Source organism: Oncorhynchus clarkii, chromosome 6 (genome assembly GCF_045791955.1).
Source record: "Oncorhynchus clarkii lewisi isolate Uvic-CL-2024 chromosome 6, UVic_Ocla_1.0, whole genome shotgun sequence".
Taxonomy (NCBI): domain Eukaryota; kingdom Metazoa; phylum Chordata; class Actinopteri; order Salmoniformes; family Salmonidae; genus Oncorhynchus; species Oncorhynchus clarkii.
Window position 1 is genome coordinate 23,611,874 of NC_092152.1, and position 18,049 is coordinate 23,629,922.

The following is an 18,049-nucleotide window of genomic DNA, read 5'->3' on the forward strand; positions in this document are numbered from 1 at the left end:
ATTACAAGAAACGTCTGACCTCTGTGATTGCCAACAAGGGTTTTGCCACCAAGTACTAAGTCATGTTTTGCAGAGGGGTCAAATACTTATTTCCCTCATTAAAATGCAAATCAATTTATAACATTTTTGACATGCGTTTTTCTGGATTTTTGTTGTTATTCGGTCTCTCACTGTTCAAATAAACTCACCATTAAAATTATAGACTGATCATTTCTTTGTCAGTAGGCAAACATCAGCAGGGGATCAAATACTTTTTTCCCTCACTGTACGTAGCCAATAGGCAGAGGGTAGCATAGCTTGTTTGTCTGATTCTCTGTAATAATGGAATGGGAATAATGATGCATTCTATTTTGTAAAGTGGTTTCTTGCATCAAACATCACAACATTTTCAGTCATTTCCTTGTCTTTAGGACAAGTGGATAAACAGGTTAATATCAAGCCCTGCATGTTTTTTTTCTCCAAAAGTCTGAAGGAATGTCGACCTACACTGAACACCACACATTGGCTGCTACTGTAGGCTAAACGATAAAACAGCTATTAACATGTTAAAATGTTATGGGATGCATTTTCTCCATTGTTTTTTAAAGGTAGGCCACTCTGGTAGGCATACATTATGATCAAATAACAACAGTAGCCTACGTGACCACTGTTAAAACTAACATAAAGCAGGTACAGCCTCAGTGTTCACAGTAAACGCGCGGTGGAAGTTGCACAGAATTCTCACAGCGTTCAAGTTTGCGCTCAACAGACCTGACAAAAACGTTAGAGGGAACATTGTCTGTGGCATTGTGTTGTGACAAAACTGCACATTTGAGTGGCCATGTATTGCCCGCAACACAAGGTGCACCTGTGTAATGACCATGCTGTTTATTCAGCATCTTGATATGCCACACCTGTCAGGCAGGTGGATGGATTATCTTGGCAAAGGAGAAAAACTTATATCAAATTTTAGCTCATGAAACATGGGGCCAACACTTTACATGTTGCATTTATATTTTTGTTCAAGGTGTGTGTTCAAGGCACAAGGAAATGTTTCTTATACTTACAGATGGCAGAAAAAGTATAAAATCGAACACACAGCTATGCAATCTCCATAGACAAACATTGGCCCGTACTGAAGAGCGCAGTGACTTTCAACGTGGCATTGTGATAGGATGGCACCTTTCCAACAAGTCAGTTCGTCAAATATCTGCCCTGCTAGAGCTGCCTCGAGAACACTACCTGCTTGAATGCATAATGCCAACTGTAAGGTTTGGTGGAGGAGGAATAATGGTTCAGGCTAGGCCCCTTAGTTCCAGTGAAGGGAAATCTTAATGCTACAGCATACAATGACATTATAGACATTCAGGTGTCCACATACTTTTGGTCATGTAGTTTAAAAAAGTGTTGATATTAGTTGGCTGGGGTCTTCAACATTTTTTTTTATGTATATCTGCCTTCTTGCTTAGTTAACATTTTTAGGATGGAAAAATAGTTGAAAAATGTATTAAAAATTTTTTTTTTAAAAAAGACACCCAGTTTGACATGAACCTATGAACTTTACGTTGGTGCTCATGGGTCATTTTACATGGACATGACCACATATCATTTAGAACGACAGCACACCAGAGCCTCTGTGATCTGAGAATCTGTCTATGAGTGCAGTACACCTGCAGAGCAAAGGTTGAGATAAGGCCTAGAATGCAATGTCCATAGAGCAATCCTGCAGGCTTTAACACGGCATTGAGCCTAAATTTGATCTGAAAAACATATATAGAACATAAGCAACGATTAGGGACACACACACACACACATTGACACTCACGAGGAATGACTTGGTGGTGACTTGACTACTAGAGAACAAAAGTAATTTGGGAGATGAAAGGAAAAGATAAGATCCTAAGAGGAAGAGAGAGGAAAGTAAAGAACAATAGAGAACTTAATATTAGGCCTAGCACTTTTCTGAGCCAAAATCAGAATTAGGCTACATTTATTTTTTGCAACCTGCTAGTGTCAGTGTGTGGTGCATGCACACCACTATGTCCTCTATCATATTGGTAAGTGTAGACACTTTTAGACTTTAGTCACTGTTCTTAAGAGGAACTAAGGATCTATTTGACAGTGTGGTCTGGATACACATATTGTACTCACTACTAGTCATTACTCATTAGGTGACACCATTGGCATACCTTCATACAGACCCAAAACACCACTAATTTACCATGCCTGCTTTAAAAAATATATATATATATACCAGCTTTTTCTCATATATATATATATCCATCTATCTATCTAAATAGGGTAGGGGGTAAAAAAAACATGGTATATTAAAAGCCACCTGAAGACCTAGTCACAGACCCTGTAACCAAAATACAGGTACCAGGTCTGTGAATGGATCCCTGCTTTTTTTTGTAGGAAAATTAACACTTCTATGTTTAATACCTCCCTAATTTGAAATGCAAACAGACCACGTGGTTAAATTCCCAATCTGGCCCTCATATCATCATGGCCACCTAAACACACCCAGCTTCCAATTGGCTCATTAATCCCCCTGTAACTACTCCCCAGGTTGTTGCTGTAAATGAGAATGTGTTCAGTCAATTTATCTGGTAAAATAAATTAAACACACCCCCCCCCCCCCCCCCCCCCACCTCTCCTGATTTGCCAGTTACCCACTGATATGTATACCAATGGTATGGCTGCAAGAAAGTGGTACATAAGGGTCTGTTTGAAAGTTTTTAAAATATATATTACAGGAAATATAGCACATCTTCTGTCTGAAATGGTTGAGTAACACTAGCGTACCCATGTAATACAAAGGCATCTGGAATGGTTGAGTAACACCAGCGTACCCATGTAATACAAAGGCATCTGGAATGGTTATGAGTAACACTAGCGTACCCATGTAATACAAAGGCATCTGGAATGGTTCAAATGAAACCTAATTTCCTGTACTGTGCCTTGGCATTGTGTGGGTAACATTGTCATGTCAATGACAGTCTGGTTTAGCAGAGGAAAAATACTTACCAAACTGTTGTGTGAACAAAAACTAAGCAACTAAATACAGGTGAAAAAAAACAAACACACACTTTAACCTATGAGAAGTTGCTTGTGTGAGACTAGTAGTGTGGGGGTGTAGAAAATAGGGGTGCGATTATTTTCGTATTAACTCTTATTCTGTCAGATCGATGATAGTTCATTGCCCAGGAAAGTGATAACATAATGCATTGTGATATTTAATTCGGCGGTCAGTCTCGTCTTGGCCCTACACGTTCTCTAACGTTGTTCGTTAGTTGTTTAGCTAAACGTTAGCGCAACAGCTACGCACCACCGCAAGAGCACAAAGAAAATGTAGGCTAACAAACTTTTAGCCTAGTGTTTTGAAACTGCCTTTTATGTAACACTTGCTACATGCGATCCTGAATCGATTCTTTAAAATGCATTTCATGTCATTTTGCGAAAAGTTAGCTAACGAGTAGTGAGTCTTATCTATGTCGGAGCTTAGCTAGTATAAGGTTACAGTTGCTGATTTTGCAAAACAGACAAATTACATAAACATTACAATATTATCCAGCACGTGTGAAACCATGAGGATCAGAGAAGAAAAAGTACAAACTAGCAAGTGATACGTAGCGTGGTATAATTTGCTAGTATATTGACGTCGTTAGCTAGCCATCTGACAATTAGCTCAATGTTAGCTGCTTACCAATTTAGCCATGCGTATCCCTGTGTCGTTTTTATGCGAATCGATTCGTTAAAACAATCGTCAGATGAGTATCTACAGCTACAAAACATGGCTGGTGTGAACTATTATCCCGTCGCAACTTTTAGTCCTTAGCTAGCTAACCTTAATACAGAAAGCTAAATTAACTTACTTCACTGAGAAATCCATCCACCTGTCGTGTTTATCCGTACCTTTCACCAGGGACCTAATAATTTTCTTCAACCAAACCTCAGTCAATCGATCTGCGGTGTGGGAAAGGGTAACGTTATAGCAGTCCGGCAGAGGCGAACCTGTTGCGAACACACTAGTAGCCAGGTTGCTCGTAGACTAGCTGCGATTCAACCAAGAATTGTCTTTTGACATTGTGCTGGGAGACTCCCAGCACCAAATGTCAAGACAATTATTGGTTGAATCGCAGCTATTCTGAGACATGATCTTTCAATAGAGACACATGAAACTGGCTAAACAAGTTGAGTTGATAGCCATCTCTAACTAGTTGACTTACTTTTCTCTCCTCACACCCTTGCCACCTGGCTCACTCCAACTTGGTAGTAGAGGTGAGGGATTTGTTTTGATACTGTAGTTGGCTGGCTGCCTGCTAGCTACAAGTTGGTAGGTACAGTATGGTGTCCCACCATGTGGACAGTTTTCATTACTACACTGACATGGTCTGCGACAGGTGAGATGTAAATGCATCTCCTTCGATATATGGGTAGGTTCTGATTAGGGACATTCTTTCAACTCCCGATACATTTTTCAAAAATTAACCCATTCTTCCTAGTTACCTAGTACAATGGCGCATCAATACCATCTCATTGTTGCTGCAATACCAAAGATATCCAGACAATTAGTTTGCTTGAGCATAACCCTTTATTTCATTCCAATGTCAGGCCAGTTAATGTAAGCCTATTTCATGTTTACTCATGTTTGCCCCCAAATAATCAAAAGGTAAATAAAATACCCTTCAAAATTGACATAGTGTCTTTAAATCCCACCTTTTCACTCCTCATATAGCAAGCAATCAAAAGTATGCAAATCTCTAGCTTCACACAAACTATATTTGCAATACTGAATTGAAACCAGGGGGTAAAAAGACAATGTTACAAATTGGACCGCACACTAGTTCTTCAAAGTAAAATGAGGAAAAGGACAGCAAAATGCCTGTGGTAAAAGGGAAAAACTGAACAAAGAGAAGAAAATTAATATGCATGGTCTAATAAATCAAACAAGGTCTACAGTGCATTTCTCAGCCAGCCACACACAACAGGTTTTCACGCCTCTTTAATACAAGCTACACTGTATTCCTTGCATTCCCTCCAGACTGTTAAGAGAATCAGACTCATGCATAGAGGTTTTGCTATGTTCAGGCCATCTCAGCATGAAGCTCAACTATAACAACTTTAATTGGAAGGGATTTTGTTAGTTTAGTATAAAAATGGCACACTAATTATACTCCCAACCAATGTTTCAGCAATGCTGGTTACTATACCCATTAAAATGTTTGGAAACAGTGTGCACCTATTTTTTTAGTTTACGCTCAGTCTGCACCTCTAAAAGTGTTTGAGGTGTGCGTCAGCTTCTGCCTTTTAATAGTTAGTTAAGTAGACATTTGTTTGAAGACCAAATTCATGGCTGACAGTGTTCGGACTCAGGATTGAAAATCTGAAGGGTTCATTGGCTGACTGCTACCCCAAATATAAAATGCATCCCTTAAACGTATTCCATTTTAATCAACCTTAAGTAGATCCTACTAAGGTAAACTGATCCGTCTAACCCCAAAGTATGTCTGACAAAATCTTTGTTGTGGAACAAATCTTTGCACGCTCGCACTATCGTAGAATGCATAATAAAACAATTGCATGGTGTTCCAGTGAAGAAAGTGAGTGGGACTGTGGTGGAGGTATTACTTCCTTTGGCTACATACTAAAAAAAAAAATTCTCCATTGCTTAGAATTCTAAAATAGAGCTGCATGGAAAAATGACAAGAGTGATAGCAGGAGATGGATCAAATAAAAAGTGTGAGGGTAAAGGGAGAAGTCTCAACTTCAGTGTAGTCTACTTTGTGTGAACCATGGAGGTGCTGAATAGAAGCTTCTGTTTCTTCTTCTTTTTCCCTCTCTTTTCCTCTGAAAGAGAGTGAGGAATGAGATGAGTATGCAGTCTAATGCCATAAATAAGTAATCACTCACAAGCAAAGACACAGTGAAAGACTGACCGGGGATGACCAACGGCTGGGTTGGAGCAGTTGGACCTTGGTGCTGCAGGAGTGCCTCCTCGAAGGCCTGGCTGAAAGAGTTCTGGAAGCTGGGAACTGGGACCCGGTTACTCTCTCCATCACTCTCTCCATCACTATCTGCCACTGGAGGAGCCAGCAGCATGTATGAGGGAGCAGCACAGAAAAAGAGGAGTCAAACATGGTCCAACACTGCCCATTATTGACACTTCGCTGTCCAATATAGGTTTCAGCTGACAATACTTGTCTGGCCAACTGATTTGAGCAAGCACTAACAGACACAGGAAAAATGGAAGGCTTTAGATGTGTAGTTGTCACCTTTCTTTGAGGTGGTCCATGGCCCAGCATCTACCCTGGCTTTCCCATCTCTCAGCATCTTTTCAGGGGAGAATAAGGGATGATGAGCGAGAAAGTCAGAAAGTTATACAAATGGTCTATTACTGGTATTCATTGTCAATATCCAAAGGCCGTGATACATCCTGACATCCAAGGTAATCAGTCCGTAATGAAAATAATACATTTAGGAGTGAGTAAATGAATGAGTTAGGCCAACAGACCTGAGCGAACGACATGCAGTTAGAGTCATCCTCCACACTGCCCACGCTGGGCACAGGGCTGTGTCCACTCAGACTGGGGAACATCAGCCCATCTGCAACAACAGGGAAATGGTGTTTTCAGTTCACAAGGCTCAGACATCCAAGGCACTGTTTGTAATGCGCTATATTTTGTCCAAAATATGAATTCCATGTCACAAAATCTCGAGTCGCTAAGACGGGACAGTTGAAAGAGCTGGTCTCACCAGAAACAGGGCTGCTGCTGAGGAATGAGGGAGGGGCTAACAGAAATTCAGGGTACACAGGTGGACTGCCATTGTGAAGTGGTGATCCAAATGCCGGGAACTGCTGAAAATTCTCCAGCCCAATATGCACCTCTGGATCTGAGAGAGAAGACCGTAAATTTAAGATACCCCATCTGACCACAGTTTTTAGTTACACATTTTACATTGAGAAACAACCTAAAGTAAAATGTACTCACATTTCCCCTGCTTCTTGTTCTCCTCCATCTCAATACGCCTCTCCCTGCGCTTCTCATCCCTTGCTTTCTTTTGTCTGAGACGCTTTCTTTTCTCCAAGTCATCTGAGTCACATAAGAGTAACAGAGAAAGAAGACTTGGATATGAGGAGTAGTACTGTAACAACCCATGAATAGACTGTGTGTGTTAGGATATCTAACCTGCAAAGCTGTCCAGGGTCTCTTTGGACAGGGTGGGGGGCTGCAGGGCCAGCTCACAGATGCTGAACTCACAGGTGAGCGGCAGGTGAGCCAGGTAGCGGTGTCGACGGCGAATCTCCTTTAGCCAAGAGAATGAAAACAATGAAATGAGCCAGAAGAAAAAAAAGTATTGAATAAATTTCATGAATAAACATACTTAAGTAGTACGTTACAGATCTAATCACTTACCTCTGTGATAGTCTGCCCCTCAATCTCCACCACAGTGGCAGTGATGGTGTGAGGGCTGGCCTCCAGGCTGCCGTACTCACGCAGCAGACAGCGCACGTTCACTGGGTGCAAAAACATCTGCTGGCAGTCCTCCGCTGAAGGGAGAACGAAAGGAGTAAGTACAGAGACTGGACTTTTGATGACAATTTAGATGACAAGGTAGGCATTGAGTGGAGAGACTGATGAAGACATTTTGCTAAAGGGTATCCTACCTTGGTAGAAGTAATAGGAGGGGCCATGCTCTGAGGTTTGGGGCCGCATTGTTTCAGCCTGGCTGGGAGGGTTCTCCTCAGCAGGCTGGGGCTCTGGAGCTGCATCCCCAGAGGCCTCAGTGGACTCCTCCAGCACTCTCTCCAGGAGTCCTTCCGGGAGCTCTGGTTCCTCACCAGGCGCATCCTCTGGATCCTCCTCTGGAACCTCTGCTACCTCATCATCAAATGCAGAGGAGTATTGCAGCACCGGCTGTAAAGAGTAAAACACAGAATCTCTCAGACCCAACACAGGTGAATTTGGAGAGTAATGTTACATAAAGGGGTTTTAAATGGCAACACTTACCTTGGTACTGCTGAAGATTGTCACTACTTCCTCCTCAGGGGAGAGGGGGTCTGCCAGAGTGAGACTTGACAGTTCTAAGTTGTCCTTAGTACATGCCTTCTGGTGCTTCAGCAGAGCCTCCTCTCGCTCCTGGACCACAGCAGAGGAAAGAGGGGGTTAGTTCATGCTACCTAGGCCTATATGACTTGAACCAAGTTTGGGTAGCAATGCAGCAGACACTACCTGTGTTTTAAATGACAAGCTATTTGTTTGTCAGTGTTACCTGGAGACTGCACAAGGCGCTCTGGATGAAACAGGCTGTGGCATCCTCCTCCAGGGTGAGCTGAGCCTGCAAAACAAACTTCTCCTCAGCCACCAGGCCCAGTAACTGCTCTTGAGAGGCAAGCAGCAGCTTGGAGTACGGGCTCAGGTGGACATCTACAACACAGGGGTACAACAACTCATATATAGAATACCACAGACACAGTTATATGGTAAACATTTGGTCATCATCCAACCTTGCCTTCTTTGCACTAACACCTGTCTTTTCTTACTAGCACAGACTTTGCTGATGGCTACCTTAATGAGGAAAAATGTACTCACTATGACTGATGTGGTTGTCTCACCTAACTACCTTAAGATGGATGCACTAACTATAAGTCACTGGATATTCAGACCATCTGCTAAAATTAAAATCTCTCACCTCCAAAGCAAATAGGCCCCTCCACCTTCACCCACTGGGAGGTGGGCATGGCCACCAGAGCCCCCTTCTCCCTTCGCATTAGGCGCATGGTGATGAGGTCACCAACTGCATACTGCCTGGTCTCCATTGCAACCACACTGCAGTGCGATACGAGGGGATAGAGCATTTTACTAACCATTTTCAACCACAATATTTTATTTCCTTAAGGTAGCAATACAGAATTTTCTAATAAGGCTGTTTAACATCGCTCTCTCTCTCTCTCTAACCTTTTGAGGTCGTCAGAGTGTACAGACTCATAACAGATGGGGCACTTGGACCAGCTCTTGTCACTGAGAGACAGGTAGTGCAGCATGCATGGCCAGCAGAAGATGTGGCCACAGCGGGTGATATGGGCCGCTACAGGGGGGTAGAGGCAGATGGGGCAGGAGGGAACCTCATGACTGTAGATGCGCTGGAGGGAAATAATATTTACATTAAAAGTCTAATTAGATGTGGCGATTTCAAGCCAAAGAGGTCTGGTGTACGGAACTTACCACTTGCTGCACACAGTCCCAGTTCACAAGAGTGTCTGGGTCAGTGAACTGAGCCTTGTAGTCCTGGTCATCAGTCACCACAAACTGGCAGCTAAGGCACAAAAAAACACCAATTAGTTAATAAATAGCAACCTAACAATTCATACTGTACAAAGTAGACTGAATTGATCAGAAGCTCACTTGGCCTGGAGGAAAAGCTCCTTGTTGAAGGGCTTATGCTTGTGGCCCCACTTGTTGTGGCGGCCCCAGCAGGAGTGTTTCTCTCCTCCTAGGCCACCATGGCCCCCACGAGGCTCAAACGTGAAGTTGAGCAAGTGGTTCAAACTGATCTTTTTGGGTCCAGCAAACTGAGCCGGGCTGAACTCGGCCCGGCGGCACTCTGCTACCTGGGGGAAGGGAGAAGAAAATTAGAGCCCAACTTTTCTGATTGACAGGTAGGAATAATACAATTCCAGTTAGATGTCCTACTGTATGTGGGTTGATGCTGCCTTGTTTCTACCGTTCAGTGACTCATAATTCTACCATTAATTTGTCAATAAGTGCAATTATACTGATATTAATTCAATGTGGAAAGATACAAATATAGGACCTAACTAAGCGCTCTTTTTAATAGACTTCTGATGTTATTCCATATCCAAAAAAGGATAAATAACTGTCAAGTCTTGTGAACGCTCACCTCTTCACGTCTTCCTCCACCTGTAATGCCATACTGCCGGGCTTCACCTCTCTGGGTGGGCCTCTTGTCAAAATTCTTGCTTTTCTGTGAATTGGTGCGACGAGGGCCAGGGAAACTGTCACTCTTGGGAAGGGAGGGCTCTCGCTTGCGGCTGTAGCGCTTAGAGCTTCCATTACCCTTACCATCTGGGGAGAATGAAAGGGGAAAATTGCTTTTTTTGGTCCTCCAATAAATCGGTATCGAAAATAAAATAAAAAAATAGGTTGATCTCTAATACTGATAACTCGTGCTTGGGTGCCAAATGTGTAGGTGTCCCCATAATATTTGTAACCATAATCATTATTTTAGTGATCCATGGCCTCCTAAATACAATGCCCCCGATCCTGCTGATTTGAGCTGCTGAACCGTATTCATGCCGGTGGACCCTAAAGTGAATTTCCCACCAGACTGCATTATTTGCATTGCTTTATCTGCCTTTCGCACAATTTCCCTGAGGCACTCTGATGTAAAGTACAAAACAAATCAATCTAAGGAAGGGGTGAAGATCTTGCTGATATTTTTACTGTTGTATGAAATACCTACAGTGCCTTCAGAAAGTATTCATACCCCTTGACTTAAAACACATTTTGTGATGTTACAGCCTGAATTCAAAATGTATTAAATAGTTACAGCCTGAATTCAAAATGTATTAAATATATGTTCTCACCCATCTACACATAATACCCCATAACGACAAATTGAAAACATTCTAAGAAATGTATGTAAATGTATTAAATGAAATGCATAAATATTAAATTTGCATAAGTATTTCATACCCCTGAGTCAATACATGTTAGAATCACCTTAGGCAACGATTACAGCTGTGAGTCTTTCTGGATAAGTCTAAGAGCTTTGCACACCTGGATTGTACATTATTTGCCCTTTATTCTTTTCAATATTCTTCAAGCTTTATCAAATTGGTTGTTGTTCATTGCAAGACAAACATTTAAGTCTTGCCAAAGATTCATGCAGATTCAAGTCAAAACTGTAACTCTGCCACTCAGGGACTTTCACTGTCTTCTTGGTAAGCAACTCCAGTGTAGATGTGGCCTCGTTTTTAAGGTTATTGTCCTGCCAAAAGGTGAATGTCTCCCAGTGTCTGGTGTAAAACAGACTGAACAAGTTTTTCCTCTAAGATTTAGCCCGTGCTTAGCTCCATTCTGTTTATTTTTTATCCTCCCCAGTCCTTAATGATTACAAGCATACCCATAACATGATCCAGCCACAACTATGGTCGAACATATGGAGAGTGGTACTTAGTAAATGTGTTGCATTTGCCCCAAACATAACACTTTGTATTCAGGACAAAAAGTTAATTGCTTTGCCAATAATTATTTTGCATTATTGGTTAGTAGCTTTACATTTTTTTGTAAAGCTACTAACCATAATTCCACTGACATTACGGGGTATTGTGTGTAGGCCAGTGACCCCCAACAATCTAAATTTAACCCATTTAAAATTCATGTTATAACCCAAAATGTGGAAAAAGGCAAGGGGTGAAAACTTTCTGAAGGCAATGTATCTAAAAGACAACAATACTGAAAGGCCTATTGGTGAAAAATAAACAAAATCCTGACAGCCATCTCATTTTCAAAAAATCCTAGACAAAGCAAACATTGAGCAAACTGTGCAAGTTGATATTGAGAACCCACATGACTAGCACTGGGTGGGCTGCATGGACTTAAGCACAAGCCAGAGCAAGTCAACTCATAATAGCATACATTTAAAGTGATAGATCACTCTAAAATCAAAGTTGTCAGGAGTTGTTGGACATGTTGTGTAGCTCCTGTTAAAAACATATGCCTCAATCCCAAATGAATGGCAAAGGTAGACAATCTACAATGCTCCACTATCTAGGGCCTTCATAACTCCCTTTTACCCAATGCATAGACACCAACTACATTAGCGCCTAATGACAATAGGAGAGCCCCGAAGCTTGTTCCGAAAGTTAAAACGCGTCACTTGTGGTACGGTTATGGAAACATAAGTAACTTATCTTTCATATCAGCAAATAATAATATTCTAAAAAAGGTTACAATTACTACACACCTTTATAGGGTTAGGATTCCCACTCGGTCATATTTCGATGCTACTTTACAGAAAACAGACAGAAGACAGAGACATACCTGTGCCAATTAGCCATCTGCATGTCCGAACACCTGTGTGTAAACTGAAGATTGACCCTACAAACGTGTTGTCACAAAAAAAAAAAAAAACTGTTGGCTGCAACTGTTATAAAACAGTGTACATTAAGTGTATATTTCACATTTGTGAAATTATTTTGATGTGATATGAAAGTAGAGGGCTTTAGGTTTCTAGAACCTTAACGCAATTGAGAATCAATTCACATGTCGATGGAGTATTTAGCTGTTTTGGCTACAAGAACAATTCACCTCTAAACAGAACATGTAAGGTCCTTGGACTACAAGTTGTAATGTAAGGCTACTTTAGTCCATTATTGGGCAAGCTCACTTTTAACTCCACCAGCCTCTGGTGTTAAGTAAGCACTCAGTGTATGCATGAAACAGACCCTTTGAATAACTAGATTCTCAACTGAACAATAGTTAACCTGTGGTTAGATATCAGCATTATTTATTGAATATACAGTACCAGTCAAAAGTTTAGACACACCTACTCTTTCAAGGGTTTCTTTATTTTTACTATTTTCTACATTGTAGAATAAGACATGAAAACTATGAAATAACACATATGGAATCATGTAGTAACCAAATAAAGTGTTAACCAAATCAAAATATATTTTAGATTTGAGATTCTAAGTTGCCACCCTTTGCCTTGATGACAAATTTGCACACACTTGCCATTCTCTCTACCAGCTTCAAGAGTTGGTCACCTGGAATGCTTTTCCTACAGTCGAAATAGTTCCCACATATGCTGAGCACTTGTTGACTACTTTTCCTTCACTCTGCGGTCCAACTCATCCCAAACCATCTCAAATTGGGTTGAGGTCGGGTGATTGTGGAGGTCAGGTCATATGACGCAGCACTCCATCACTCTCCTTCTTGGTCAAATAGACCTTACACAGCCTAGAGGTGTGTTTTTGGTCATTGTCGTGTTGAAAAACAAATGATAGGCCCACTAAGCGCAAAACCGGGTGGGATGGCATATAGCTGTAGAATGCTGTGGTAGCCGTGGTAGCCATGCTGGTTAAGTACCTTAAATTCTAAATAAATCACTGACCGTGTCACCAACAAAGCACTCGGATACCATCACACATCCATGCTTCACAGTGGGAACACATATCCAGAGATAATCCGTTCACCTACTCTGCGTCTCACAAAGACACAGTGGTTGGAACAAAATAATTCAAATTTGGACTCATCAGACCAAATCACAGATTTCCACTGGTCTAATGTCCAATGCTCGTGTTTCTTGGCCCAAGCAAGTCTCTTATTATTTGTGTCCTTTAGTAGTTTCTTTGCAGAAATTCGACCATGAAGGTCTGATTCACGCATTCTCCTCTGAACAGTTCATTTTTTATTTAACCTTAATTTATGATGTTGAGATGTGTCTGTTACTTGAACTCTGAGAAGCATTTATTTGGGCTGCAATCTGAGGTGCAGTTAATTGCCGATTACTGAGGCTGGTAACACTAATGAACTTATCCTTTCCTGTGGTGGTCCTCATGAGAGCCAGTTTCATCGTAGCGCTTGATGGTTTTTGCAACTGCACTTGAAGAAACTTTCAAAGTTCTTGAAATTTTCAGGATGACTTAAATAATGGACTGTGGTTTCTCTTTGCTTATTTGAGCTGCTCTTGCTATAATATGGACTTGGGTCTTTAACCAAATAGGGCCATCTTCTGTATATCAACCCTACCTTGTCACAACACAACAGATTGGCTCAAACACATTAAGGAAAGAAATTCCACAAATTAACTTTGAACATGGCACCCCTGTTAATTGAAATGCATTCCAGGTGACTACCTCAAAGCTGGTTGAGAGAATGCCAAGCACGTGCAAAGCTGTCAAAGGCAAAGAGTGGCTACAATTGAAATATGCTTTTTTGCAGACTTCTTTGCCGACTCGGGCTCCCAAGTGGCACAACGGTCTAAGGCACTGCGTCACAGTGCTAGAGGCATCACTATAGAGCCCGGTTAAATCCCGGGCTGTATCACAACCGGTCGTGATCGGGAATCCCATAGGGCAGGCCACAATTTGCCCAGCGTCGTCCTGGTTTGGGTTTCTTTTGTTGGCAGTCATTGTAAATAAGAATTTGTTCTTAACTGACTTGCCTAGTTAAATAAAAGTTAAATAAAAAATAGACACCTTCAACGGGTGTTGAGCGTTCATAAATACCTCAGATATTCTGAACTTTTGCAGACTCAGACGAGACTGGTCTGAAATCGGATAGCCAGAGCGAACGCACCCGTTCTGTCAAGGCACGTCATCTCCCATATCAAGTAAACAAACCATGCACTACAGATAGGCCAGCTTTAAAGCTAGCTACATATTTAGCAAGCTAAGAGAACGTTGGATGGGTAGTTAAACCAGTCAGGAAAGACTAACTAGGATTTGGTTCGAATTATTAATTAATGTTCACCTGTTTTCGGTTTAGATTCGCCGGCTGTTGGGCCTGTAGAACTCGAACGGGGCGGAACCTTGTTGCTGTTTGGATTCTTCTCCATAGTTGTCTCCTTTCGGTGAGAGGTATTTAGCCCGAGCTCCAGGGAGAGAGCGACCGTGCGCTCTAGCATTAAATGGGGCAAAGGGAGAGGAGACCGGGTTGTTGCGACTGCGGGTCAGGCCCTGATTCATTTCTGTCAAACACAGAAACTCCATCACGGCGACATATTGACAACAAAACAAACAATAGAAAAATAGAGACACAATTTGGGCGTCTCAGTAATGGAGGCGGTGTAGAAAGAGAAAACGAAGGCTCACACAGCGGAGCCAAGACCCCGTAAAGTTCTGCTTTTTAGCGTTCTGGGAAACACTTGGCCCCAACAAGGCGTCGACCGTTCTCCAAGGTCTGTCCAAACGGACACTTGTGCAGTTTTCCACCAAAAATATGATCGCATGGACGATCTCCTAATAATGGCAACAGGAACCATAAAGACCCAGATGAGATCGGCGTGGTTGTTCTTTTGTACGGGGAGGGATTATGGGAAATGTAGTAACAACCCAACATTTTTGAACTCATCGATAGCTAATGTTAATTATTAACAGAGCAGGTAGGAAAACTAACGTGAAAGACTTAAACTGTGTTCGAATACTCATACTAACCGTACTATTTGACGTGAATTTAGTATATAGTGTGCTTATTGGTCATAGTATCGATATAGTTTGTATGCCAAAAGTTCCCGGATATCGTACTAAATACGCCAAAATATGAAGTATACACGCAGAGGACACTATTTCCGTAAGGTAATACGTAGTGCAATTCTTCAGGAAATGTGCGTTTTCAGATCTGAAGAAAATGGTAGAAAAACATGCAGCGGAGCGGATACAAATTCATTGCTTTAACTACAAATGTTTCAAAATGAGTTACCTAGCACGTTATGTTGGCTGATAATTTGTTAGCTACACTGCCCTTACGAACCACATAGCATATCATTACAGCAGTATGTACCGGAATGTTAGCTAGCTGCTTATACATCAAACTTGACAGTATGTTAACTATAGGCTAACTAATTAATTACCCAACGTTTATTGACTTGATTATCCCCTTCATTTTTACCCTAGCTAAATGGTATAGTCGCTTGCGTTCTCAATTGACATTCGGGTTATCTACTGTTATTTCAGAGCGCACTCGTCTGAGTACCAGCACAGAATAATGAGTTTACTCGTGCTCAACACCCGTAGAATATGACCGGTAAACGTCGGCCAAAAAGCGTAATTAAATTATTGCCAGCTGCACAGTTAGTCACCAACATTCTTGATAACATAAACACTGTCTAACCAGCTCTGCTAGGGTGAGTAAAATGGTCAGAGTTGTCCCATGTTTGTATGAAAGTAGCTAGCCAACGTTAGCTTGGGTGCTTAATATCTAGCGCAACCTGCTAACTAGCTATCTATTTCACATCGGTTACATAAGGACAGAATGCTCAAATCAACCATACTCCTCGGACTGTGCTTCGTGTGCGCCGGACAAGCTGGCAATGCTCTGAATTTACGACCGCACTCTGGCACCCCAGATTTAATTAAAAAACACACCTGAAGTCGTAAAATGTCTTAACTAGTAATAATGTTATGCTAACTAGCTAGCAAAAGGTTGCATAGCAACAGCATCAACTTCCGGTAGACAGGCGAAGAGCTAGTATGCTCAACTGAAAGGATACTTGTTTGTTTACAGTATACTAAATTGAACTTATAGTATGTAGTATATACACATTAAGTATGTAGTATATACAGTTGAAGTCGGAGGTTTACATACACTTAGGTTGGAGTCATTAAAACTTGTTTTTCAACCACTCCACACATTTCTTGTGAACAAACTATAGTTTTGGCAAGTCGGTTAGGACATCTACTTTGTGCATGACACAATTTTTCATACAGTTATTTACAGACATATTATTTCACTTACAATTCACTGTATCACAATTCCAGTGGGTCAGAAGTTTACATACACTAAGTTGAATGTGTCTTTAAACAGCTTAGAAAATTCCAGAGAATGATGCCATGGCATTAGAAACTTCTGATAGGCTAATTTACATAATTTGAGTCAATTGGAGGTGTACCTGTGGATGTATTTCAAGGCCTACCTTCAAACTCAGTGCCTCTTTGCTTGACATGATGGGAAAATCAAAAGAAATCAGCCAAGACCTGAGAAAACAAAATGTAGACCTCCACAAGTCTGGTTCATCCTTGGGAGCAATTTCCAAACGCCTGAAGGTACCATGCAGCCGTCATACCGCTCAGGAAGGAGACGCGTTCTGTCTCCTAGAGAAAAACGTACTTTGGTGCGAAAGGTGCAAATCAATCCCAGAACAACAGCAAAGGACCTTGTGAAGCTGCTGGCGGAAACGGGTACAAAAGTAAAATGAGTTCTGTATCAACATAATCTGAAAGGCCGCTCAGCAAGGAAGAAGCGACTGCTTCAAAACCACCATAAAAAAAGCCAGACTATGGTTTGCAACTGCACATGGGGACAAATATAGTACTTTTTTGAGAAATGTCCTCTGGTCTAATGAAACAAAAATAGAACTGTTTGGCCATAATGACCTTTATTATGTTTGGAGGAAAAGGGGGAGGCTTGCAAGCCGAAAAACACCATCCCAACCGTGAAGCACGGTGGTGGCAGCATCATGTTGTGGGGGTGCTTTGCTGCAGGAGGGACTGGTGCACTTCACAAAATAGATGGCATCATGAGGCTGGAAAAGTATGTGGATATATTGAAGCAACATCTCAAGACATCAGTCAGGAAGTTAAAGCTTGGTCACAAATGGGTCATCCAAATGGACAATGACCTCAAGCATACTTCCAAAGTTATGGCAAAATGGCTTAATGACAACAAAGTCAAGGTTTTGGAGTGGCCATCACAAAGCCCTGACCTTATCCTATAGAACATTTGTGGGCAGAACTGAAAAAGCGTGTGTGAGCAAGGAGGCCTACAAACCTGACTCAATTACACCAGCTCTGTCAGGAAGAATAGGCCAAAATACACCCAATTTATGTAAACTTCTGACCCACTGGGAATGTGATGAAAGAAATAAAACAAAATTTTTACTTGGATTAAATGTCAGGAATTGTGAAAAACTTAATTTAAATATATTTTTCTAATGTGTATGTAAACTTCTGACTTCAACTGTACCTACCTAGATGATATTAGCAACATACTTACTTTACCAGATTATCTTCTCCTTCAGCCAGTGGAGGTCTTTAATTTAATCGCTTATCATTTCTGACAACTACATGAACAAGGTGAAATATATTTAAATTCAGTGTCTGAATGCACTGCTCTATAAAAGCAATTTAGAACTAACTTGATGTTTTCTGTTGAAGATTCAAAGCCAGATTAACTCATTGCAGAATGTATCTGTAATCATGAATGAATAAGCATGTTTTATTTGACAAGAAGGCACCTAGTCCCACATCAATCACGTCAAACACCTGAACCAACAATTACAGTGTTTTAAATTTATCAAAATAGTAAACAATGCATACATGTGC

General features: G+C 41.4%; 2 protein-coding genes across 5 annotated transcripts in view; both read right to left on the reverse strand.

The window, feature by feature from the left end:
• The window catches only part of LOC139410827 (plectin-like), a 39,447-nt gene extending 35,167 nt beyond the window's left edge, over positions 1-4,280 (reverse strand). For 2 of the 4 annotated variants that reach the window (XM_071156374.1, XM_071156371.1), the window contains exon 1: positions 3,855-4,166. The gene's annotated coding sequence lies outside the window, so the exon portion shown is untranslated. Of the gene's footprint in view, positions 1-3,685; positions 3,812-3,854; positions 4,167-4,208 lie in introns of those variants that run through there. The other 2 variants (XM_071156372.1, XM_071156373.1) reach the window with 2 other exon arrangements.
• A 270-nt stretch (positions 4,281-4,550) lies between these two features.
• On the reverse strand, positions 4,551-15,043 carry LOC139410828 (E3 ubiquitin-protein ligase RNF10-like). Its single transcript, XM_071156375.1, has 17 exons — positions 14,481-15,043; positions 9,883-10,067; positions 9,387-9,592; positions 9,207-9,297; positions 8,940-9,124; positions 8,674-8,810; positions 8,254-8,408; positions 7,992-8,120; positions 7,649-7,898; positions 7,398-7,531; positions 7,170-7,287; positions 6,972-7,073; positions 6,736-6,873; positions 6,494-6,585; positions 6,255-6,312; positions 5,919-6,062; positions 4,551-5,829 (listed from the first exon to the last, which is right to left on the reverse strand). Exons 1-17 carry the CDS (start codon positions 14,632-14,634, stop codon positions 5,759-5,761), a joined length of 2,349 nt encoding a protein of 782 aa, XP_071012476.1. The 5' UTR covers positions 14,635-15,043; the 3' UTR covers positions 4,551-5,758.
• Between the last annotated feature and the right edge of the window lie 3,006 nt (positions 15,044-18,049).

Bases quoted from the DNA above. Each gene is read 5' to 3' on its own strand.
- LOC139410828 (XM_071156375.1), bottom strand. From the start codon at position 14,634: ATGCTAGAGCGCACGGTCGCTCTCTCCCTGGAGCTCGGGCTAAATACC. The intron at 6,586-6,735 runs GTGAGACCAGCT...CTGTTGTTGCAG, and splicing joins CAGCAGCAGCCCTGTTTCTG to ATGGGCTGATGTTCCCCAGT. The intron at 5,830-5,918 runs GTCAGTCTTTCA...ACTCTCTTTCAG, and splicing joins CCAGCCGTTGGTCATCCCCG to AGGAAAAGAGAGGGAAAAAG.